This window comes from Apis cerana, linkage group LG11 (genome assembly GCF_029169275.1).
Source record: "Apis cerana isolate GH-2021 linkage group LG11, AcerK_1.0, whole genome shotgun sequence".
Lineage (NCBI taxonomy): Eukaryota > Metazoa > Arthropoda > Insecta > Hymenoptera > Apidae > Apis > Apis cerana.
Window position 1 is genome coordinate 2,472,497 of NC_083862.1, and position 24,417 is coordinate 2,496,913.

The following is a 24,417-nucleotide window of genomic DNA, read 5'->3' on the forward strand; positions in this document are numbered from 1 at the left end:
AATGTTTGTAAAATATATTAGTGTAGTGATTTGTATTATTTGTTTTTTGTATACTTTTTATGTGTTGTGTAATTTAACATATTTTTTATCGAACTACGATGAAAATAAAGAAACAATTATTTCATCACAAAAGAGTAAGTAATAATAATAATAATAATAACAATCATAATTCTTTTAATTGAATATTTATCAAAAAAAAAAATATACAATAGTTTATATCTATAATTTATTTTTTATCTTACAAATTTATATTACAGATAAAGATTCTGTATTATGGTTGTTAATAATAAATATGTTTCTATTAAGTATTTTTATATTACAACATTCACTTATGGCTAATGATTTCATAAAACATTTATTTTGTAAACTACAAATAGATTATATGGAAAGAAGTATTTATAATGTTACTAGTGCTATGGCTCTTCATTTATTATTCAATAAATGGCAAATTATTTCATCCATTATATTATGGAAAGTTAATATTATTTCTAACAATGTTTTATGGTTCATATTTACTGCTCTTCATGTATTGGTTTGGTCAATAATTTATAGTGGATGTTTAATGATGGATATATCTGAATTGGCTGGAATAAAACAAGTATATTACAAATTTTCATTTAGACCAAGTCCCATGCAAATGAAATCTAAAAAATTATTACGTTATTATTCACATATGAGACATCCAAGTTTTATAGGATTTCTTATTATTTTATGGATATATCCTTATATGACGTAAGATATATTTTTAAATTTTTTATATAATAATAATATTCAGATTATTTAAATTAAATAAATAATTGAATTTAAATATTTTATAGATTAGACAGGTTATTATTGGCTTCAATACTCACAATTTATATGGCCTTAATGTGGATGATTGACAAAGAGGATTATAATTATCATGTTAATTTTGTAAACAGAAAACAAAAAGAATTATTTTGATTTCTATTTACTCATATAATGTCATTTTTTTAATTATTTCCATTATTGCAATTAAAATATATTCATTTGTACTAATATTTATTTAAAATCTTTATATTATAAAGTATGTATATAACATAAATATAAATATATGAAATTCTAAATTTATATTTCAATTATTGTATCTGACTTGTTAATTAATATATTAGATATAACATAGAAAATTTAATTTATAATTTCAATTAAAAGTGCTGTTCCTTTCAAAATCCAATGTGATTGTTCCTTTTCAGATGGAAGTAGAATTGCAACAACAAAATTTGTACTATGTCCAGTTGTAGACAATACACCTGCTCGAATTGCTGTTTTATATAGAGGACAAACATATCTTGGATCATCTTCTGGAAGTTTTAATACTGGATTTATATGTAAAACTGGAAGAGATGGATGCATTTCACCTAAAATAGATAATTTAATTATATTTTCTCAATAATACATTATTTAAAAAAATAATGTTTCTAAAATTAACACTTTACCTAAATATTCATCTATTAATTGCATGGATTTAAAATCCCATCTACCAGCATCAATAAATAACCCATGTATTAGAACTCCATCTTCTGGCACTTGTAAGTCTTTATATACTTCTATTACCTATTATTATTATTACACAATTATTATATGTATATATTTTGTTGTATTATTTTCAGTAATAAAATATTTATAATGATCAAACCTCCTTTCCAGATTCCTTGTGTTCTATTTCTATTTCTTCTTGATCAAGTAAAACATTTTTGGCAATGAAATCTAATTTTAAATGATCTATAGGAATGTTATATTTTCTTGCACATGTTTGTAACATGCCAGTTAAAAATCCTTGAGGAAAAGAAAAACCCGAAATCCAAAAAGAAATTGGTTTTACATCAATTAACCAAATCTGTAATGTATAATAATTACTAAACTGTCATTTAATAATTTTTTTTTTTTTAGTTCTTTAATTTTTTATTTTATAGTTTTACTTGAATGAAGTCAATTCTTAACTCCAAATTCTTAATCCAGCTTCCTAAGGTTTTTAAAGATGGATAGACATTTACATTATGCCACAATTGTGGTACCTAATTTATAATATATTATTAGGAAAAACTATGAAAGTAATTGAGAATATTTATATAAATTTTTTGAAAAAATATTATTTTTTAAAATGTTAATGAATAAAAAAAATAATAATTGTAACAGAACTTGATTATTGATGAGAGCTATAAAGACATTTTCTAATTCTTCAGACATGACAACAAAACCTTTGATGGCTCGTTCTAAATCTTCTATTGATTTATGTATTTTGATTAAAAGTTTATTATATCTGTCAATTTCTTGAAGGAGAACAATAGTTAAAGATGGAAGTCTTCCTGCTGAATCTCTCTATAAAAATTTTATGATAATTTTTATTTTATAATCAATAACATATATTAATATTATAATATAATATTATCATATTATAAAATTAAAATTATTGTTTACTTTTAAATGTTCAGGATTACATTGTTTAGGATCTATTTTTAACTGAATTTTTTCAGTAATCATTTCAGCTAAATCATGTACTATATCTGAACTAGATTTATCTTCATCAGTAGTAATTTCTTGCGGTTGCACTTCCAAAATAGTCTTTAAGATGAAGTGCGTTTCTCTCAACTGATATGATAATATAAATATAAATTAATATTAAGGAAATGTTTCCTCTGATTATATTTGAGTAGTTTTAATTACCTGATAAGCAATATTTGCATTTTCGTGCATTCCAAATATTTCTGGATCATCAATTATAGAAAAGGTTTCTATAAAATCTTTGTATTCTTGTAAAGTCTTGTATACAGGACAATAATATTTTCCAGATGGTGAATAAATATAATCTATAATATTTTATATTAATAAATGTTAATATATGTAATAAATGTAAGTATATGTTTGTATTTGTAATTATTTAATTTGATTTTAAGTTATTTACTCAAAGTCAAAGTTTTAGGAGAAAAGAAAATAGTTAGAATTGTTTTCATACATCTTAGATCCCAACTATCTGTAACTCTACCTCCATAAGTAATTTCACCTAAAATGAATTAATATATGCATAATGAATACAATATGATTTTGAAATTTTTTTTAATTTCTGCCATAGAAAATATGAGAAATATTTTATAACCTGTAGTATATATTAATGCATTCCAAGGTATATGCTCTGTTATACAAAATAATTTCAAATTTTGTAAACAACATTCTCTATCACTATCATTAAATTCATATACAATATTCCATCCCAATGGTCCAAATTTTTTTCGTTCTTGAATAATTGCATGGAAGAAACAAATTCCGAATATAAGTTTACGCCAATTTTCCTTTAAAACTGTATTAAATAAAAAAAAATTAAAATTGTTAATAATACTTTGTTTCAAATGTTAAAAATTTTTTTTTTTACTGTGTTCTTCAAAAAATTCTTCGTCCAAGTCATATAATGCTCTCTTAATATTGGCTTTTAGACCTTTTGGTGGCTCATTGGTGACTTTCACAGAATTCTGAAGAACAGAAACTGGGAAAGCTTTGCTTGGCATTGAACTCAAAAATAATCGAAAATCAGTATGAATTACTCCTTTTGGTTCTTCAGCAATTGTCATCACAATTTGTTCCATATTGATCATCCATGAAGTAGCTAAGTGGCAATTTTGTAAAAATACCCATCTGCCTTCTACAGTACCTGTTCGTATATGTCCTTCTGCAATGGGACCTTGGCCTTGTCCTAAAGAAATTGAATCATATCTATTGGAGAAATCCATTTCATGTGCAAATTTTTGGAAAGCACTGAAGGGATCTGATCCAGTTGTGAGTATAAAAATCAATGGTATTTTGCATGATGTATCTGCAAATCTGAAAATATTCAGTAATAAATTTATCGGTATCAAAACAATAATTTTGAACATATACAATTTTTGTATACATACAAAAGTTGTAATGTTACCATAGGTGATTCCACAAATTTAGGTCCCAAATGTTTTGATACATAAGCTGTGATAGCAAAAATTAAATGTTCTTCTCTCAAAGCTTTTAGCAATAGTAATTTTTCAATATCAGTTAGATTCTTATTCCAATCGTAAGTAGCAAGTTCTTGATTGGTAGGAATTATATTAATATCCTAAAAAAAATCGAAATGTTGTATTCATAATCAAAATTGAAATGAAAATAAAAAATGATATATTACTTCTTCAAAATTCCCAATAGTTATTATAATTTCTTTAAATGCATCATTTAAAATATTTTCAAAGCTATCAAATGTCTTTGCTAAATAATTGATTGAAGTCCATATTTTAGTTGTTAAAGTTGGATAATCTGGCATTTCTTCCTATTTAAAATTCAAATATTTAATAATATTTGAAAAATATTAATTATAATTCTTAAGACAAAACATGTAACTTACAACGATAATTCGTGTAGGTCCTCTTAACAAAAAATTCCATTGTATTATAGATACAATTTCATCATTCATATCTATTGCAATGTTGAGCATAAAACTAAATACTAATTTATGTTTCTCAAATAAACCTCGCGAAACATTTGTATAGATAGCTAATGTTATTTCATTTAATAATATTTGCAAACGTAATTGTAAAATATCTTCTTTTTTAGTAGTTTCAATTATCGTATTAAATATCTAATAAAATGTTGAAAAATGTTAATGCATTAAATTGCATATTTGTAAATTGCAAAAATATAATTATTCATCATATTATTATTTACTTGATTAAAGTATTTTAATGAGAATTGATACATGGGATCTATGTTTGCAAGATTTGCAACTACAAAATACAAAACTGATCCACGATTTGCAACAGATCGATATTTTTCACGCGCAATGGATATATTTTTTTCAGTCGCTTCACTTTCAATTAATCTCATTGCGATAATTGCTGAAGTCTCTTTACTATCATTTAAAGTTTCTATTAGCTCTTCGTTATCCAAAATATCATCGCCTGCACCATACAATAATGTTAAAATTTTGTCTTCAATACTTTGCAATTGACCTTTATCTGCATTGATTTTTATTATTAAATAATTTCTCATTGATTCAAGATCTGGCCTTTCCAAACGTACAACATCTCTGTATAAAGTTTAAGAAGATAGAAAATTTATAAAAATTAATAATATATATGTTTAATATATGTTTAATATATGTTTTGTATTTAGATAGATTATTTTAATATTACTATAATAAAATACATACGCTAGTAATTGTTCTTCGAGACCGCCTGTGGTTACAGTAAAATTGACTATTGTTACTTTAATACAAATTTCTGGTAAATAATGAGGATTTGCGATTTTCGTTGTAATGTATAATTTAAAATTATCATCATACTCGACATCTGTATCGCCAAATCTTATTAATGTTCTACCACCCTATATAATTGTATTAAATAATATTATTAAAGTATTATATAAATAGTAAATAATATAGATAAATATATACCAAAATGAAAATTTGTTTAAGCAGAATTGGTTCTAAACTTGGATCCAATACTTCTCCTACTTCCTGAATTAATACAGGAGTTCCAAGCCGTATAGATGCTTCTAGTATTCTCATTAAATATGTATCTGTCAGTTTGCATATTTTCAAGTTATTGTCTTGTTCCATATTTCGTATCCACCTATTTGCCTTAAAAATATAGAATATAGTTTGCAAATAAGTATTAAATTCGAATATATTTCAATATATGCTATAAAAATAATTACTTGTTCTTGAGGATCAATCATCAAAGGCCAACGAGTGGATTGTGTTACAAAAATACCATTTTCTACACTGACTTTATCTCGTGGTAAACCATACGTATTCCATTGACGAATTTCATAAGGATCAGCTAATATTGCAATGAGACTATAATTTTCTGTAGTATCAATATCATACTTCTTGCAATGAGATAACCAAGATTCTATTAATTCTTCTCTATATTCATTTGTAAAAGCACCCAGATAAGCAAGAGCACCAGCAGCTATCAAAATATCACCAGTCAAATTGTTAATTTGCTGTTCAAAACCCTAAACATTTACATAAAAGAGAAACTGATTATAATTCATTATATTATATGTTTTAATACAATTATATATGTTAAATACAATTTTTTTTTATCATACGCGTGTTAATTCTTCCCATCGAACTCGTTCATCCACTAATGCAGATGTCAATCGTCCAGATCTATTCAATCTTGTTTCTGCTAAATTCATTTCGGCTTCTAATTTATTCAAATTTTGTAGAGCTGCATCGTATTGCTGTTGTAATTCTATGATTTTTTTTTCCACTTCGGCAAGTTCTTGTTGTTTCTTAGCAACTATTGCCTCTATGGCTCTTAACTCTTCTTCAGCTTTCTTTAATCTATATTAATAATTATTACGATTTTATAATTATTAAGATTTTTTGTTTTTATATATAAAAATATATTTATTTATATACACTACAAAATTTTTATTCAATTTACCTTTGTCGTTTTGGTTCGACTACTCTGTAAATCTTAGCATAGCCATCTATTGCTCTTACCCAAATGCACAACGATTTACAAGCTTTACTTTGTCGAGCCACTAAATCTGGTTGAAATTCTGGATGATTAATATAATCTTGTAACTTTTCTAAAAGTTTGTCGCTTATTTCGTCTTTAGGATAATTAATTAAACGATCAAGAAAATGTATATCGCCCAAAACGAGTTTGGCAGAGGCCCAATCTGTTCTAAAATGAAAATTTAATTATAGAAGTAAATTATAATATACATTATTTTAAAATATTTTATAAAACTTACTTTTCACCCAATAATAAATTTACTGCTTCCATAACAAAACGTACCAAATGAGGTGGTTGTATAAATACACGAACCTCGTTAATATCCCTTTTATCTAAAGCTTCTAATGCTTTTTGAGCTTCTAATAAAGCTGGCATTGCTGCTTCTAAATCTTGTCTAGCATCAGCCTCTAAAGCTGCTGTTTCCTCTCTTTTCGCCTGATAAAAATAGTATATATTCGATATTTAAAATTTTATTTTTTTTTTTATTTATCACATTATACTTTTGCTATTGCTTCTTCAGCAGTTACAACAAATTTCACTTTGTCGACTTCGATTTGTTGTTTTGCAAGAATTTTTACTAGCTTTGATACTTCCTCAGTACTTGCTTTTAATTTTGGAGCAAGAATAATCAATTGTTCTTTCATTACACCAACCATTTCGTTAGTTTCTCGTAATTTCTGACCAAATAATAAAAATATTAATAATTATTGTTCGACAATTTAAAATTTTTTATTTATATTTTTTAAAAAATATATAACTCTCAAATATTTTTATAATAATTATATATAATAATAATTAAATAATTATGAATTAAAAAATTTCTTATTATTGATATGAAAAATTTGATATTAAAAATTGAATATAATTAACTAAAATATATAGATAATCATATCCAACATATAAAAAAATTTATAAAAATAAAAGTTTAATTCGATAAATTTTGATTTTTATAAAATTATTAGTAATAGTGAATGAAATAATTGCATATTTTAGCCAAGTAATAACTTTTTAAAATAAAGAAATACAAGAAAATTTAAACTATTTTACTATAATTAATTAATTAAATAATTATATGAAAACTATATATTATATTTACATTAAGGCCATTGGCGATTTTACTTTTCAGTAATTCTATTTCTTTCTTTCTTCTTTTAAAAGTTGTTTTAAACAGCTTCAAAAGTTCTAAGTAACTACTTGGTGTAGTATAATATTTTCGACGCATTTCTAGGAAGAATCGAATTGTCATTTCTTCTACGCTCTATAATTTTATATCATATATATTTTTGAAATTAAATATTTTTAAATGTTTTATTTCAATACTTATCATAATAACAAGCTATACCTCATGGATTAAAACACAAATAGTAGCAAGATTAGTACGTTTTAACGTATCTGTTGGAACGATTTCGATTAATGAATTATCTGCTACTGATAAGAGAGCATCCTTTGGCCATTTTGTAAACCAATCAATCGTGCAACAATTTACTAATGATGGAAACATACGACAACGGTGTCTATGAAAATAATAAATCATAAATAATAATTTAATAATAAATAAATTACCAAATAGTAAAATATTTTAATCTTTGAATCATTTTTTCTAAATTATAAATCATTTTAAAAAATGTTTCTATGACGATTGAGAAATTGAACATTTCGGAAATTGAAATTTTTTTTAAATGAACGCAATACGGAAATTGATATTCGTTCTTCTAAATGAAAGTATATAATTTTTATAAAAAATAATAATAATAAAAAATAGTGAAATAGAAAATATATAATAGATACATTGATTGATGAAAAATAATTCCATTTAAAAAAATAAAGAAATGAGTAAGTGATTGTAAGTATTGATTACAATATAAGTTTGGTTTGAACATTTTTCAAAATGACTAGAGAAAAATAAATAATGTTCAAAGATTAAAATCTATATAAATAATTAATATCATAAGGAGATTAACCTAAAAGTGTCACCTATAGGACTCATACAAATCATTAAATGAAGATGATTTCTAACTCTTGCAATAAAATATTGATAAATTGCATCTCTATTTGCTTCAGGAATTCCTATTTCTTTTGCTGCAGGTCTTGTAGCTATGATAACTTTTTCTAATTCATCTGCTTCATATAAATTTGGTACTTCGCCTGAAATAAACAATTATTATACAGTTTTAATTATAAATTAATGATAAAAATTTTATACGAATAATTGAATAATATTTTTAACAATTTTATTTAAATAACATGTGAACAATACTTAAATTACCAGTATTAAGAGTGTTATTAATATCTTCTAAAAAATCCTCTAGCACAATTTGAGTGTCTGTGAATAAAAACGTCGTGTGTTTAGCGGCAGTACCTGGTTCGAAATAAAATCGGCGAAGATCTTCTTGCCATGAATGTTTATCGTACGTACGTGTAACTTCTATTTGATAACATCTTAAAACATTCGAGTAAATTATTTGTGATAAATTATTTAATCGCGTTGATTTGTAAGAGAATTATTTATATCAAGTAATAACGATACAAACTTATAACCATTTAAATGAGACGCTAATCTCGTCAAACTTTGTTTTCCCATTCCACCGACTCCTACTAAAAGGCCGTTGCCTCTTTCAGAACGGAGAATTCTTGCAAGTCTGCAAATATGCTCTATAGCATCCATGAAGAAAATGAGTCTCATATCTTTTCCAACGGAAAAACGGTAATCTTCTAAATAATCCTGTGATATATATAAAGTCAAAAATATAAATCAAATATTTACATTAGCATTAGCACGAGCATGTAATGATTCATCATAGATTCATTCACATATTATTATATATTTTATCTATCTCATTTTAAACAAACTTACAAATGAATATCAATATTATCAATTACATTTTTATTTGTCATTTACTACTTAGCTATTACTTAGCTATATATAAAAACAAAAAAAAGAAAAAATATATTAACTTTATGTAAATGAATTTTTAATTATCATTGTATGTAACTAATAATAATTAAATAATAACAAACCTCCAAAATTGATTTAACTTTTGAAATTTCAGTAAGTTCTTCGTAAATTCGTTGCTCCCTCGCCGCTCCAAAAGTCATAAAGTCACCAAACAGTAACATCGGTGGTCTCTCGATAACTTTTTCATCCGGAAGTCGCAAAACTTCTACACCAAAGCTAGTTAAACATATGTTATTTAGGAGTTTATAAAAATAAGTTTTATCTTGAACGTTGATTAATCGATCATGGAAAACTCGAAGGCATTCGTGATAAAAAAGTCTAAAAAATATAAATATTTTTATTATTTTTTATTATAAATAATATTAGTTAATATATAAATATGTTTAATACGTATATATTAGTTGCAATATTTAGAATATACCTGTACATTTCACTAGGTTGTTTAATAACAGTGGCATCAACTTGCATAATACCTTGTATACATTTTGATAAATCCCGTAAATTAAATATATAGTGACTTTTTTCTGGAGTAGGCAAAAGATCTGTCTCTATAGTTAAATAAATGTCAACAGCTGCGTTCACTATTCTTTCTCCGATTTGTTTAACAGATTCTACAAACTCTTCTAAAAATCCGGTTATAATTGATTTGAATATTCCTTTTAGAGAGAAATCTGTAGGTGCTGGAATAAACAGCATTGCGAAATGTCTGACGAATCTTGGTGTTAGAGGATTTCTACCACCTCCAGGAGGTGCACAAGCCACGGTAAAAACAACGTCCTCAATTTTCTTCCAGAATAATTTTTCTTTGTCGTACATTCCACCAAAATCCAATAATTGTCGTAAAAGTTCGATTGGTGGTTGAGATCCATACGTATCTAATTTAGGCATATTGACATCATCAACGAATACACACACTCGCTTTCCAATGGGTGCCCCTAATACAGTTCTTTTTCTTTTCTCCAGTTTAAGTTCCAAAATCTCTTGCGTTCTACCACTACTAGTTTGAGCCGAGAAGATTAAATTAATTGGTACCCAAAGATGAGTATCCTCCAATTCTTTTAAGATTACTTTTGTTATTACTGATTTTCCTACTCCAGTATTTCCGGAAAAGAATATAGGTTTATTTATTTGGACTAATTTCTTCATCAAATAACCAAATCGTACGGTATCGATCGTTGGTACGAGGATATCGAAAAATGGTACTTCACTATCATATATGAATTTTGGCATAATATCTATCCAAAAATCCAATCGATGCTCTGGAATATTTACATAAATATTCCACAAATCTATCGATGGCAAACGCGCATCTTCGTCATCTTTAAATTGCTCTCTCACAAAAGTTTCGATTATACTACGAGAATTATCGTGAACGTTACCACCAATGGCCCAAAGATAAGCAAAAACGAATGACTGAATTAAAAATGTTCTGATTCGTGCTTTTTCTGTAGTTTTTTCTATCGCTTCTGGTTCGTATAAAATATATTCTAATATTGCACAAGCCATATTCGCTTTACTAATATCAACTTGCTTAATCGGACAGATGCAATTGTTAGTACAGAAGACTAATCCATCTTCGAAGTATTTTCCAAAAAGGTCAATAATTAATTGTTGATATTCACTTTTAAGAATAGTATCAGGAAGTTTTTCTACCCATGACTTTACATAGGGCATCCATTTTAATTCTATAGGATCCACGTATACCATTCCACAACGGCTAACAGTAGCGGGTGACGCTTGGGCGAGATCCATAACCTCAAATAACATACGCATGTAAGGAGTAAACTTGATTCTTTCAGAATTAGCCAAACACAACATTTTATTATCATCTAACACAGTATTCATGTTCTCTATCCATACAGCATCTACAGGTCCATCGCACACAATCCATTGATGTTCTTCAGTAGTGAATGAACACGCATGACGAACTGTAGAACCGATTAATCCATCTTTCCATTCATTAGTCAATAGATCTACTTCTCCATACAATTCACCAATTGTAACTGCTTTCGGATTGATTACATACAAATTAACTGACTGATATATTGGTCCAGGTACACCCATCTTATGAAGTCTCTTGTAAGTATTGGCAAGAGTATGAAGTACCGATGTTTTTCCTGCGCCAGTAGGTCCAACTAACATCACTCCATGTCTTACTTGCAAACATTCGTGCAACTGAGTGACTTTTTTTAAAATGCAAGCTTCTGGTTGCAATTGAGCTTCTTTCATTATCTAATAAAAAATTATTCAATTGGTTAGATTTTATTAAAATATCTCTATAAATAATAGTTGAAATTAATCAGTATTAATTATAAAAGTGATGTAATTCTTAAGCAATGAAACGATCGAGTTTTATAATTTCCCTTGGTTTCGATAACTTCGAAAACTTGTTTTCAAGTTTTGTCGGCATATTTTTGATGATGATAAAGAAAGTATATAGATGAATTATAATAATAAGAAAATAAGAGTGGGCGGGAATACATATAGATTCATGATATCATTATTATATTATTAATTTAAAATTATTTTAATTATATTATATTTGATCTTTTTTTCATCAACAAAATTACATAAAAATAATGAACATATTTTTATAAAAAAAAAATCAAAATTATACAATTTAATAGTTTTTCTCAATTACTTTACTATAATGAAACTAATGAAATTGAGAAAAATTATTAATTAAAATTATATAAATTTATATTTTAAAAAGAAAATCAAAATTATCAATTTTTAATTTTTCTCCAAATTAATTATGTTTAAATGTCAACAAAATTGACAATTAATTCTGAAATTGTTGTCTCCCCATTGAATAATATTGCTAGATTGCCAGTTATAAAGTCACATGATATATATATTTTACTCTTATGAAAATATTATTGTATATGACATGATCAAGTGCAATAAATGTTAAAATGAGAAGAGACACATTTTAGAATATGTTATTATTAATTACTTCAATAGCTGTGTCCATTAGAATACCGTAGTCCACCTCAGGAATTTCTATACCTGGGAAGAGATCTCCTACGATACCTTCGAATAATTCAGCATCTTGGCGTAAGAACTTTGGTATATTGCTTTCACGCAAAGCTCTGATTAAAACAACGTCTTCTGGTTTATCAGGATTATTTCGTTTAAGACTACCTGCCATTACCAGTACGCTTTTAACGGCTCTTTAGAAATAAAATATCGTACTTTTAATCAGTGCGTAATAATAAAAACGAAATGAAGATTAATATATATATATAAAAAAAAACCTCATTCCGAAATCATAATGATCTTGTTGAGAAAGTTGTTCGCTACTAAGCGTATACATCAAGGTCATTTTTTGCGACAATGGCTTTGACGATTCAAATCCTTCTGAGTACAAAGTAACTTCAGCAATAAGTTCTGCAAATGGAAATTAAATTACTTTTTTTGATATATATGTAATAATGAAATTTATAAAACGTACTGTAATCTGGAACCATCATAGAGAATGGTCGGAACAATGCTTTTAAATTATCTGGTAATTCTGTACGACCAGCATATCCTGGATTCATAGTGATGAAAGTTGAGCAAGATCTCACCAATTTGATGACCCTTCCTTCGAACAAAAATCTGAAAGAGAGAAGCATGTTCTAAATTTATTTTAAGCATTATACAAAAAACAACTTACTCAGCAACTTTAGCAAGTTTAGCATTTCTGATTGTAATTAATTGCTGAGCTATCACTGAAAGCACTTCGATATCTATTCTATTAAATTCGTCGAAACAGCACCAAGCACCGGAAGTAGCCAGGCCAGAGAAGAATCTACCCATCATCTACGGATCACAATTTCACCATTTTATTTAATTAATCTTGGAATAATTTTCATGGGAAAAAAAAGAAAAAGGAATAATCGAAGGATAATATTTGTAGCACCCTAAAATCAAGTCCTTCTGAACAATTAAATACGACACATTGAACAGCAACTGCTTTGGCCAAATCCTTTGTCGTTTCCGTCTTTCCGGTACCCGCCGGTCCTGCAGGAGCTCCACCTGCCGAGTAATTTTTTTCCATTGTTAATGTTGATTTTAAAATTATTTCGAAACATAATATCACTTATTTTTAAAAAATCATTATTAATATAATTTTCGACACTAAAAAATTCATTAATACCTAGATCTAATTGCAGGGCGCCCATAAGACACAAATAACATCTGTCTGTCAGAGGAGTTATGACAAGCCTCTTTTGAGCGCCGAGATATTCATATCCATAGGGATATTCGGAGTTACTCATACATACTAAGCAAGTATCACGATCGTCGTGCCAATAATAACGTAACGCTTTTACCCAATCAAAGCTCATACTGTAATATATAATATCATTGATTTTGATAGTGTAATAACAATCCAACTGTTATTTATTCCCGTTTAATTGTCGTTATTTCTACTAATTTAATATTAGTAAAATTAGAATTTCAGTTTTCAAGGTATGTATATGATATGCATTACAATTAAGAGAGCAAAAATTGCAACAATCATTATTTAATAACCACATTATTATATTTAAAATAGAAAATAAATCAATTTTAGTGATTTTGATTAAAGTTAAATACTATCGTTTTGAACAATTTTTTAACTTGAAATTATGAAAGTAATTATCGATTTTTTCAATGAAAGCTTTTTATCATAATTTTTTACCTTCTTGTTATTTTATTTTCAACCAAATTTGTAACGATATCTCTGGAATGCACATCTATTGTTATCAAATTAGTTACGGTGTCACGTATTAATCTTGGTAGTTCTTCTCTCACCATCATGGCTAATATATTTAATTCCTAAAAGTGGTAAAAATAAAAAATTTCACGAAAATTTTTAATGAAAATCTCAGAAAAAGGAGGGAAAAAAACAAAGAAATTAAAAGATGGGATGTATTAATCCTTTGCCTTGCAATTTAATCGAGAAACATTAGAAAGAAATGTTATTTAATTTCATTCAAAACTCTATATACGAATCGGTTAAAATAAAATTTACAATAGTTTCCAAAATTATACGACATCTCAATGTCTCGTTAAAAATTTATAACACCTCCTTATCTCATTATCTCAAAACAAAGGTATCTCAAATGAAACATAAATATACCTCATAACATTGTTTCTCGTATTCTTTCATTTTTTCGATCACATTCTCAGTAGAGTCTAAAATCAAGTGAACATCACGAACCCAAAATATTTGGCATACAGTAAGAATTATCTGAAAGAGGGTAAGGAAAAATAAGTACATAATCTTATTAATTATATTTTATTTCATTTTTAAAAATATTTAAAATATACTTTTTATTCTAAATTACGATAATATTAGATTAAATGTCACATGATCGGAATCGGAAGAGATATTTCAAGTATTCTAAGTATGTTAAATTTCAAAAAGCATATGCATGCCAAAAATGAAGTTTTAGTCACAAGAATTGGGAGAATAATTAAATGGTTAAACTGTGCGACAGTTAATCGGGCATTATTGTATTGTAAAATAATTTAACCTAATCTAATCTAACCTAACCTGAGAAGGATGTAAAAAGATAAAATCGTGCCGACTCTTCACTTCGAAATCTTTAATTGCATCTTTCATTGCTTTTTTCAACGTTAAAAACATAACATCTTCGACTCGACCTAACCAATCTTCGACATTACCCCTGGCTCTCAAACTTCTCTCAAAAGGAACTTTCTCACCTTCCGGTGAGATCATGGCAATTATATCCGTCGTTAAAACTTCGCCAGCTTCAGTTTCTTTCGTTGCAAACTCCAATCTATATATCGCATCGAAACACTTCTGCAAGTATCTTTGCACCGCATGTGGATTCTTCGTCTATCGTACAGTAGTTGGTATTTTAATAACCGTTCCCATTTGAAACTTAATTCTGTTTTTAGCGTTTTTAATTCGAAAATTTTCTCTTTTGACCGATACCTGGGCCAAGATTTCTAACAATTCATCGTTAGATAAGAAAAAGAATCTTGGAAACGCTATTCGTTTTGTCTCGAGATATGCTTCCAGACACTTCATCACTTCATCTAGCATCCGGTTATGGGCCTCGATTTGTTCCAATAATCCTGGTTGCGTACACGCTACCATAGCTAAAGGTGCCTAGAAATTATTGATATATTTTGTTAGATATTATCAATTGAAATATTTCATGAATATTAATTACCTTATAAGTTCGTCTCATGAGATCTTTCCAAAATCTGTCAACGTCGATAAAAAGTTTTGCTTCCATGGGTAGTTGTCGTTGAATATCAGGAGCTGAAAATATAGCTTCAAGATACAACCATTGTTGTTGCAGAAGTTGCCACGCTTCCTAAATCGCAAATGAAATTAATTAATATTTAAGAATCATATTGTCAGAATCGAACTGTTAAACTTTTACGAGTAAAATTCATTTTCTTAATTTTTAAAATATTTAAAATCCCTAACTCTGTAAAAAATAATTATTTTATTCTCAATTGATTGAAATCCTTTTTAAGATAAAAATATAATTATTTTTTTAATTATTCTATTATTACAGAAAAGATTTATATATAAAGATTTATATAAAGAAGAAAATAAACCATCTTTTCAATTGTTTCATTTCTCTAACAATAAGAAGATGATTTATGATAAATATAAAGGATTCATTCCATCAGGACTTCAAATCTTTTTATCTTTCTTATTTTCTTCAAAAGAAAAAAATAATAATCGAAACTTTATTACTTATAAATTGAAAATTTTAACAATTTCTCATTCGATCTCATTATAATATAATATTTAAAAGAGATTTGTACCAAAGTTTCGGTAAACACTTCAAGCTTATGTATCCATTCATCGACTAAAGGTTTAATGGGACCAACATGACGGGATGCATTGACAGTTTGCAAATTAATATTGCTTTCGTCCATTGCGAGTTGAATTTCTTCAAGGGTGCCTATGATATAAACATCTTTCCCCTCTTTGTAGGGTACAATAATAAACTTGAGATTTTCCCACGTGTCTATAACTTTCTGCAACATGTATTCCAAATTAGCTTCAGAACTTGCAGCAGCGGCAATTTCCATTAATTCGTTCGGCTTTAAGAAGGCGCCAAGCTCTTCCATCAGAGTCCAAGTCTTTTTTACATCAGGTTTGAAAGTATAATTCAACAATTCTTCGATCTTCGCCCAGTGTCTATCTCGCAAATCTGGATTTCTCAGATAACCAAGAACTGGCAACTTATTTCTTATTAACTCAACGCTCTCTCTTAATTTAGGTACAATTTTGTTGGGTGGCAAACCCCTTTCTAATTGAATTATGTTTTTCATTGTACGCATCGTAAACCCGGTGATTTCTTCGACATTCAAGGTATCGAAATCGGCGGCATACCACTCGTAGACAGCTTCCTCCCAGGAAGTCAAACTTTCCCACAATAATGTACGTAATCTTAACTCATTCATTACTTGATCCAAAATCTCGAATCTTGTTTGTTCGAGCTTAAAAAGAAAAAAAAAATTAATTATTGTTAATTATAGGATAGGATTATACCACTTAATAATTATAAACTTAATCATGACATTATATATAAAATATAATATAAATTCTATCTCTTTATTCATGCTCATAAAAATTTGCAAAATTCAATGTAAAAATTCATAATTTATATTATCAATTATCTTTTTCTATCTAACAAAGTATAACTTATTTTTCTGTTATATATATTATGACGTATAATATATTCTAAATATATTGATACCTTAAATGTCCTCTGATGGCTACGATATCGTTCCGCCTTAACTGCACACACGGCTAATCGATCACCAAGTTCCTTCAAAGTCTTTAAACAAGCATCGACGTTGCTATCGTAATCCAATAGCCAAGGTAGCTGTAAAAAGATGACATGTAAAATAAACGATGACGAAAACAATGATATTCAGTTAATACACCATACCATTATTTCATCGAGAATTTCTGATATTTCTTCGTTCAATGCTGTGATATCCTTCTGAAGTTGCGCGTTGAATTTGTTTATTAGTTTAGGCCTCATCTCTAACCTATTGTCTACGATCAATCGCAGACTGGTAAACTGACTCCCAATACCCTATTTTTCAAAGTTTAGTCAATGTTGCATATTATGTATCTGATATATATATATATATATATATATACAGTGAATATTTTACAATCGCAAAACTGATCCAAGTGATGTAAAAGATACATTATAATTACATAAAGGATTAATAAAATTGTCTCTTTCGATTTCCTTCTCTACCGAGAACTACTGTCAAAAAAGAAAGAAATCGACGAAATGCTTTTGTTAGATAATCAGTAAAGCCTCGAATCTTTTACAATTATAAAGTATATTGTAATGATAAGTTTATTACCAAATAATTTGCCATATCCATCGACGGTATCGGAAAACCAAATTCTTCCATTGTGTCGTATAACTCTTTTACGTAATCCAATTGCGATTCCATGTCATCTACATTTGCCTGGGCTTGATCCACGAATTTAATATACGCAACATATTCTTCAGTCGTTGTAGGCATGATTTCGAGATAATTAATGGAATCAGTCGCTTGCGTTAATAGAGCATCGACTCTCCTCTTTCCTAACCTAAAAAAAAAAAAATATTTATTTTAAATTTTCTCCAAATTTTCTCCAACGATTTTTCTGTAACGATTTGTTGGTTAGTAAGTATTTTTCTTTTTAATTTACCTTGGCATAACAGCTTCAATGACACTTAATTTCCCTCTAGGAGCAGTGTCGGCAATACTTTTAAATCGTTCGAGTTGAATCAAAAAGAGTCCAAACGGTTGAAAATCAACAACTTTACTGATTATATCTACTTCTTTTTTATAACGGATGCTCCACTGTCGAAATAATGCGCAATCTCGATTATCGCGGATAATATTTTCGTCGAATGTCATATCTTCGTAAAAAAATTGTCTGATTTCGTTGAATCGTTTGCAATAACGCTTTATAGCATTGAAATTTTTGTTTAAAATTTCCTCTAATTCAATTTTGAAATTTTGCATGATTACATCTTGCTTCAAAACTACCTCAATTTCCGGAGGAAATCCGCAAACGCGATCTTCTATTTTATGATTGATCATAGGCCTCAAATGAACGTACACAAAACCTTACAATTCCAAGAAATTATTTTATAAATTGATTCTATGATAAATAACCTTTTATATACCTCGTAAAAGAATGGAAAAAAGGATCCGAGAGCAAAGGTTTAATGGCGAATAAATTCTCCTCCCACATAGTTTGTATAGTTTTTATCACGTAACGAAATATATCTTCCCGTGGATCTAATATAATCCTTGAAGATGGTAAGATAAGCAAATCTACAATCCAATATGGCAACTAAAAGATAGATCGTTTGTTCATAAATTATTTTTAATAAAATATTGTGTGAACGTAAGATAGTATGTTGATTAATTGTTGCACTTTTTATCCATTTAAAGTTATTTAATCTTGCAAATCTTCATCTGTTTTTGTGACGTCAATTTTTGAAATATAAATCTTTAGAAACTTAAGATAAAAATACTTTTTTTCTATCTTAAGAAAAACGTATTCGTTTTTTACGAGTTAATAAAGCGAGCTCAAATGATTAAAATGATAAAAATCGAGGAAAAATAATTATATCAATTATAATATTTTTAAAATATGAATAAGTAATGCAATCTTAAAAATGCGACAATTAATTAGACACTATTGTAATTCTTTAAACTGATATAGTTAGAATATTAGTGAAAATTATAATAAAGTGTATATAAAGTATATAATAAAGTGTATATATAATAATTATAATATAATGAAAATTAAAAATAAAAAGATTGCGTTTTAATTATTGATATTAAAAGTAAATGGAAGCAATTGCTTGCTTAGGGATACTTTCGTCGATTTTTAATTATCAATGAAACCAAAAAACGTAATCTTTTCATTTTAATTTTCATCTTATTTTGAGAGGAAATTTGAAAAATCATCCTTTAATTTTTTTAATACTTGTAAACGAACAACCTGTATATTTTATACCTGAATACGATGCGATGCTGGGCGATTTTCTTTTAAAGGAAGATCAATTACATCACTATCTATATCTTCATCACTTGGTAAAAAACTTGTGTAGGTTTTTAATATCTCTATAAAATTTTGATAAGTGTTTATTAATAGGCAATGCATCATGTTTGTTTTCATATAATCAATCAAGTGAATAAAGCTGTAAATAAATAAATTGTAAAAATTTATTTATTTTTATTTCCCGCATCAGGCTTAATAATTTTTGTAAAGTATTTAGAAAAAAATTTTAAAATAACTTACCAAGACAGCCTATAACATTTTTCCCTCTTTCGCGCTTGTTCTATATAACTCATTTTAAGAATACCATCTTTAGGCATTTTGAATTTGATAACACCAAACTCCCCTAATAATTAATTGTAATATTAAATCAATATTAGGAAATAAATTCTGTGTGAGTGATAGAAAAAAAATATAAAAAAAAAAATCTACGTGTTTCTTCTTCTAAAAAAAATTAAATATTACCAAGTTTTCCATATGCAGTTTGTTCTATTGTTATATTAGAATCATCGGGGGTATATCCAGCTTTTAATAGAGCACCAAGGCAAGCATTATTAACTATATCCATTGCTAAATTTCTAAACTCATCTAACTTATCTCTAAGTAATTCTAGTTTTGTAAACTATAAATAAATATTTCAAAGATTAGAAATATATTATTTATTATTAGAGATGGTAATATTTATTATCATTATTAAAGATATATCAAAATATTGTACTGTGAAATATCAGAATGATTCTTACTTTTTCTATAAAATGAAAATATCTCTCAGAAAGTGAATATTTTTAAAAGATTTCTGGAAATTTTATAAAAAATTTATAAAAAATGAAAATATAAATGATAAAAAAATATTTTTCATGCCATTCTAATATAATATATGTACATATTCATGAAACATCTTTGATATATCGATTCTAAAGGCCAAAACGAACACAAAAGTTGCATATCGCAAAAATATCATTTAAAGCTTATTTATTAAATTTGTAAACAATTTAAGTTAACTTTACATGAAATAAAACGGAAATAGATAATTCTATCTTCATTACACCGCCATATTCTATTTTCGTCTTGTTTCACTTAACAAACTGATAACTATATAAAGAAGTCACAACTAAGAAGTTTTTATATATTTGCGTTTGTTTCGGATTCTAAAATTGATTCTTCATAAAATATTTGATGAATATTTTAACAAATATACATTACTTAATAGTAGTTTAAATTTAGCTACAATATTTGTTTAAATTCTAACATGCTACAAGTTTATATTATAATTATCCTGAACAAATAATGATTCTGTATTTAAAAACTCGCAATTCTCAAACATAAATTAAATCATTTTTAGATATTCATTTGAAATGTTTAATTACTGATAAAAAACTCATCCGATATATGCTGCATTAGGATTTATTTTTATCAATTCATTGGCATTTTTAAAAAGATAAAATAAAAATTAAGAAATCTATTATCTAATATATAAACACTTTATTGCTTGATTTGTTGATATCTTTTTTGCTTATTTTCGTTATATCTATATCTATATTATATCTATATCATTATCTTTGTTTTAATAGTTTTAACTTACATTGAGCTTAAGATATTAAATAGATTAAATAAGCTACATATTCTGTAATTTCTCCTTAAATGTAATATATTTTTACCTGTTTTTCTGCGAAGTAAAAAAGTAATATCTTTTCGAAGAAGGTATTATCAAAAAAACTGGAATCAAGGAAAATCGTACACATCGATTTAATCTCTAATAATGCTTTACTGAGAATTGCATCTGTTATAAACAAATTATCATTTATAAATTTTTTCGCTGAGATAAATTTCTTATAAATAACTGATTTTCTCCAAATGTAGAAAGCTTTCCACACTCGAAATATAACAAACGTCCTTAACTAGAAATAAAAAAGAATTATAAAAATATTAGAAAAAAATTTGATAAAATGAAAAAAGTAATTAAAAGCAATTATGTATACCCTTAATAATTTTAAATAAAAAATATATTCTCTTTCCCATTGCTCAATAGGAGTAAAAATCATTTCGTCTGGACTGTACTGAGTTACACCATTGGCACTGATAGTCATATAGATTTTTCCTACATCTTTATATGGAACGACTCTAAATAATATTATTATAAGTTATTTGTATGTTTTTAAAAATTTCTTTAGAACGAAAAAATAAATTTTACTTTAACGCATAAGGAGTAAAATATTTCGAAGATGGTTCAACTGCATAAATTATATAAAAAAATCCTATTTTACGATCCTCTCGTAATTGCCGTATTAATTCTAATTGATCAACGAATACTGGAGCATCGAAATCTTTTTCTTTTTTATATTTCCACGGAACTCGTTCTAAATCTCCTTATAACATAAAATGAAGAAGAAATGAAAATTTATTGAAGATAAAATTAGAAAAAAATTATAGGAAAAGTAATAAGCAACTTATGATTGTTTCAGATGAGACATCTTTTGTTAATGACTTTTTCTCTTCTACTTTTGGTAATGAAGTAGTTGGTTTAAGAACTCGTTTTCTAATTTTTTCTTGATGGGCGGCAAAACCAGTCTACGAACAATATTTTCTTTACATTTTTGAATAAAAGTGAAGAATTATATTCTTACCAATGGTTCTCGAACTTCCGGTTTAAACACTATTTTTTCGAGGAGCTTCTTATGTGGTATGAAAAACGGTATTTCATTCTTTCCTCTAAATCGAATATATAAAATAATAATTTATAACATAAATTAATCAATAATTTTATATATATCTTTATCATTAATTTATATTAATTTATACATTATATTTGTATAATATAAATATGAATTTAACTATATAGAAATTTTTATTTTAAAAATTTATTCTTCGCTTAATATAAATAATAGTATTAATTATATAATTTATGTTATGAAGATGAATGTTATTATAAAATTAATAATGTTAATAATTTTTAAATAAAATTTTATATTACGTTTTATAACTGATTGGAGGTGGCCGACATGCTCTATATTTTATTTTTTGCAGAGCATCGGACACACTAATACTTTCGTATTTTTTCTCCGATTTTTTAACTGTAGAATCATCTGTAATATCTTCTTCACTTGCTTTACGTTTACTTTTTAAATCCATATTTTTATTTTATTTTCTATCAAAAATTATAATAATAACATTAAATCATTCTACTTCTATTTCTAACCATTCACTAACTAATCGTATCGATTAAACAAACGAAACACTAATGAACATTTTGAGCTCCCTCTATTTTCACATTTATACTAAAATTTTATGTATATTTATATTAATATTAAAAATTAATATCAATATTGATTGTTATACTTATTATAAATACAATAATCAAAAGCAAGATAAAATAAGATAAGAATTGAGGATCAACGCCATTTCTTAAATTCATTTAGAAAGGTATCTTTGTTATTCAAGAGATGACACTAACAGTCAATTCTATCTCTGTGTTTTATTCATAATTTGATCTTGTCTATATTTGTTTCTCATAATTATAAAACGAATTAATATTGATTGTTAATTAATAGTTATAATTAATCAGAATTAATAGCATATCATTTTATTAAATAAAGTATTACTACATATTATTAATAAAAAAGTAAGTACAATAGAAGTAGAGAAATTTTACCTAATGCAAATTTTAATTAATTATAATTTAATTTTTTAATTATAATAATTAATAAATAAACTCAACTAACATTTCTGTATCAATTTTTGTATTTATTTTGATCTTTAAAATCGTTTTCTATTAATTGATTAAATTCTATTAAATTGATAATCGCATGTGAGACGAAAATATTTTTTCAATAGTTTACTATTGAAAAAATTTTGATTTTCAAATAGTTAGAAAGATTTTATTATATTTTAGAAATAGAACGATAATTTAATTGTTATGATAATATTTATTAATAATTAATTTAAAAAATTAAAAAAATAAATGAATAAATAAGTAAATGAAGAGTTACTTGTCATAAAAATTTTAATTTAGAATAAATATTATAAGAATAAGTAATTAGAAATTATCTTTTATATAATTAAAATAATTAAAATTTATTTATTTATTTATTTAAGTTGCAATTCTAATATAAAAATATAAATATATTAAATATTTTTAATAATATATCTTATGATATATAAAAAGAGAAATAAAAAGAACATTAATACAAATTAATTGATATAATTAATAATTATATTTAAAACTTTATGTAAAAAAATTGCATTTTTTAATACACATTTTTTATTCCTCATTATTTGTATTAAATTAAATTAACTAATTAAAAATACTAAAATGCTAAAATTAAAATACAAGCGAAGACATAAAGGATATCTATATATATCTATATTTATATAATAATATTTTATATCATGATTACAAATATTTATATATATTCTCATATTTCTTGTTCTGCTATCTCTCAATTTTTACACAGAAATAATAAATAATAAAAATTAATAATAATTGATGCATAATCTAAATTTTTCTATTATTATTATAATTTTTTTGTTAAAAACAGTTAATTATCGAATTTCTATTACAATTTTTTTCATCTCATTGACAATCATTTCATGCGATTATCTCTATTATCGATTTCATTTTGAATCGATATTGTCGCATATGATATAAAAATGTTAACAGAACTATCATTTGAATAAGTGATTTAAAAATACATTGAATAATGGATCTATATTTATCTTTGCTTTATGGTTCATTCCTAACAGTCGGTAATGTTGAAAATGATAACTAAAATGATAAAAAGATTCGAAAACATTTAAAACAAGATAAAAAATGCATTAGATATTAAATTTGTTCATTTTCATTTCTTTTTATTAATGAAAAGAAAACTTTCATTTATATATTATTTTTGACATAATTATGAATTTAT

General features: G+C 26.0%; 2 protein-coding genes across 10 annotated transcripts; one reads left to right on the forward strand and one right to left on the reverse strand.

The window, feature by feature from the left end:
• Window positions 1-2,892, forward strand: LOC107997198 (nurim homolog). 3 transcript variants are annotated; one of them, XR_009831814.1, is made up of 6 exons: window positions 1-134; window positions 258-732; window positions 819-1,045; window positions 1,212-1,547; window positions 1,666-1,857; window positions 1,932-2,892. XR_009831814.1 is itself a non-coding variant. In XM_062081390.1 (3 exons), the coding sequence occupies exons 1-3, from the start codon at window positions 2-4 to the stop codon at window positions 940-942; spliced, it is 732 nt and encodes a 243-aa protein (XP_061937374.1). In that variant the 5' UTR covers window position 1; the 3' UTR covers window positions 943-1,653. The 3 variants fall into 3 exon arrangements, 1 of the variants encoding a protein (XP_061937374.1); XR_009831813.1 differs by having other exon boundaries at window positions 1,666-2,892; XM_062081390.1 differs by lacking the exons at window positions 1,666-1,857; window positions 1,932-2,892 and having other exon boundaries at window positions 819-1,653.
• LOC107997201 (dynein axonemal heavy chain 6) lies at window positions 991-22,857 on the reverse strand. Of its 7 annotated transcripts, XM_062081380.1 has the most exons (55): window positions 22,485-22,857; window positions 22,138-22,222; window positions 21,961-22,081; window positions 21,705-21,879; window positions 21,493-21,634; window positions 21,172-21,411; window positions 19,979-20,135; window positions 19,757-19,859; window positions 19,472-19,655; window positions 18,630-18,799; window positions 18,146-18,547; window positions 17,812-18,043; window positions 17,379-17,528; window positions 17,184-17,312; window positions 16,243-16,923; window positions 15,633-15,779; window positions 15,392-15,568; window positions 14,987-15,292; window positions 14,570-14,680; window positions 14,129-14,265; window positions 13,604-13,794; window positions 13,367-13,482; window positions 13,121-13,266; window positions 12,917-13,062; window positions 12,720-12,852; window positions 12,419-12,635; window positions 9,884-11,694; window positions 9,525-9,780; window positions 9,038-9,228; window positions 8,923-8,945; window positions 8,773-8,829; window positions 8,468-8,651; window positions 7,849-8,020; window positions 7,603-7,764; window positions 7,007-7,183; window positions 6,745-6,941; window positions 6,429-6,674; window positions 6,088-6,325; window positions 5,689-5,991; window positions 5,426-5,611; window positions 5,183-5,355; window positions 4,699-5,059; window positions 4,379-4,612; window positions 4,163-4,303; window positions 3,906-4,096; window positions 3,386-3,831; window positions 3,113-3,313; window positions 2,921-3,019; window positions 2,683-2,825; window positions 2,437-2,607; window positions 2,158-2,337; window positions 1,938-2,033; window positions 1,655-1,855; window positions 1,455-1,572; window positions 991-1,376 (listed from the first exon to the last, which is right to left on the reverse strand). In XM_062081380.1, the coding sequence occupies exons 1-55, from the start codon at window positions 22,640-22,642 to the stop codon at window positions 1,147-1,149; spliced, it is 12,144 nt and encodes a 4,047-aa protein (XP_061937364.1). In that variant the 5' UTR covers window positions 22,643-22,857; the 3' UTR covers window positions 991-1,146. The 7 variants fall into 7 exon arrangements, with proteins under 7 accessions (XP_061937364.1, XP_016911121.2, XP_061937366.1 ...); XM_017055632.3 differs by having other exon boundaries at window positions 8,773-8,945; XM_062081382.1 differs by lacking the exon at window positions 7,603-7,764 and having other exon boundaries at window positions 8,773-8,945.
• Between the last annotated feature and the right edge of the window lie 1,560 nt (window positions 22,858-24,417).

Coding starts and splice junctions, on each gene's coding strand:
- LOC107997198 (XM_062081390.1), top strand. CDS start 2: ATGTTTGTAAAATATATTAGTGTAGTGATTTGTATTATTTGTTTTTTG. Junction 135..257: donor AATTATTTCATCACAAAAGA/GTAAGTAATAAT, acceptor TTTATATTACAG/ATAAAGATTCTGTATTATGG. Junction 733..818: donor TGGATATATCCTTATATGAC/GTAAGATATATT, acceptor AATATTTTATAG/ATTAGACAGGTTATTATTGG.
- LOC107997201 (XM_017055632.3), bottom strand. CDS start 22,642: ATGGATTTAAAAAGTAAACGTAAAGCAAGTGAAGAAGATATTACAGAT. Junction 15,569..15,632: donor TCATGAGACGAACTTATAAG/GTAATTAATATT, acceptor AATAATTTCTAG/GCACCTTTAGCTATGGTAGC. Junction 14,681..14,986: donor TCTTTTTACATCCTTCTCAG/GTTAGGTTAGAT, acceptor ACCCTCTTTCAG/ATAATTCTTACTGTATGCCA.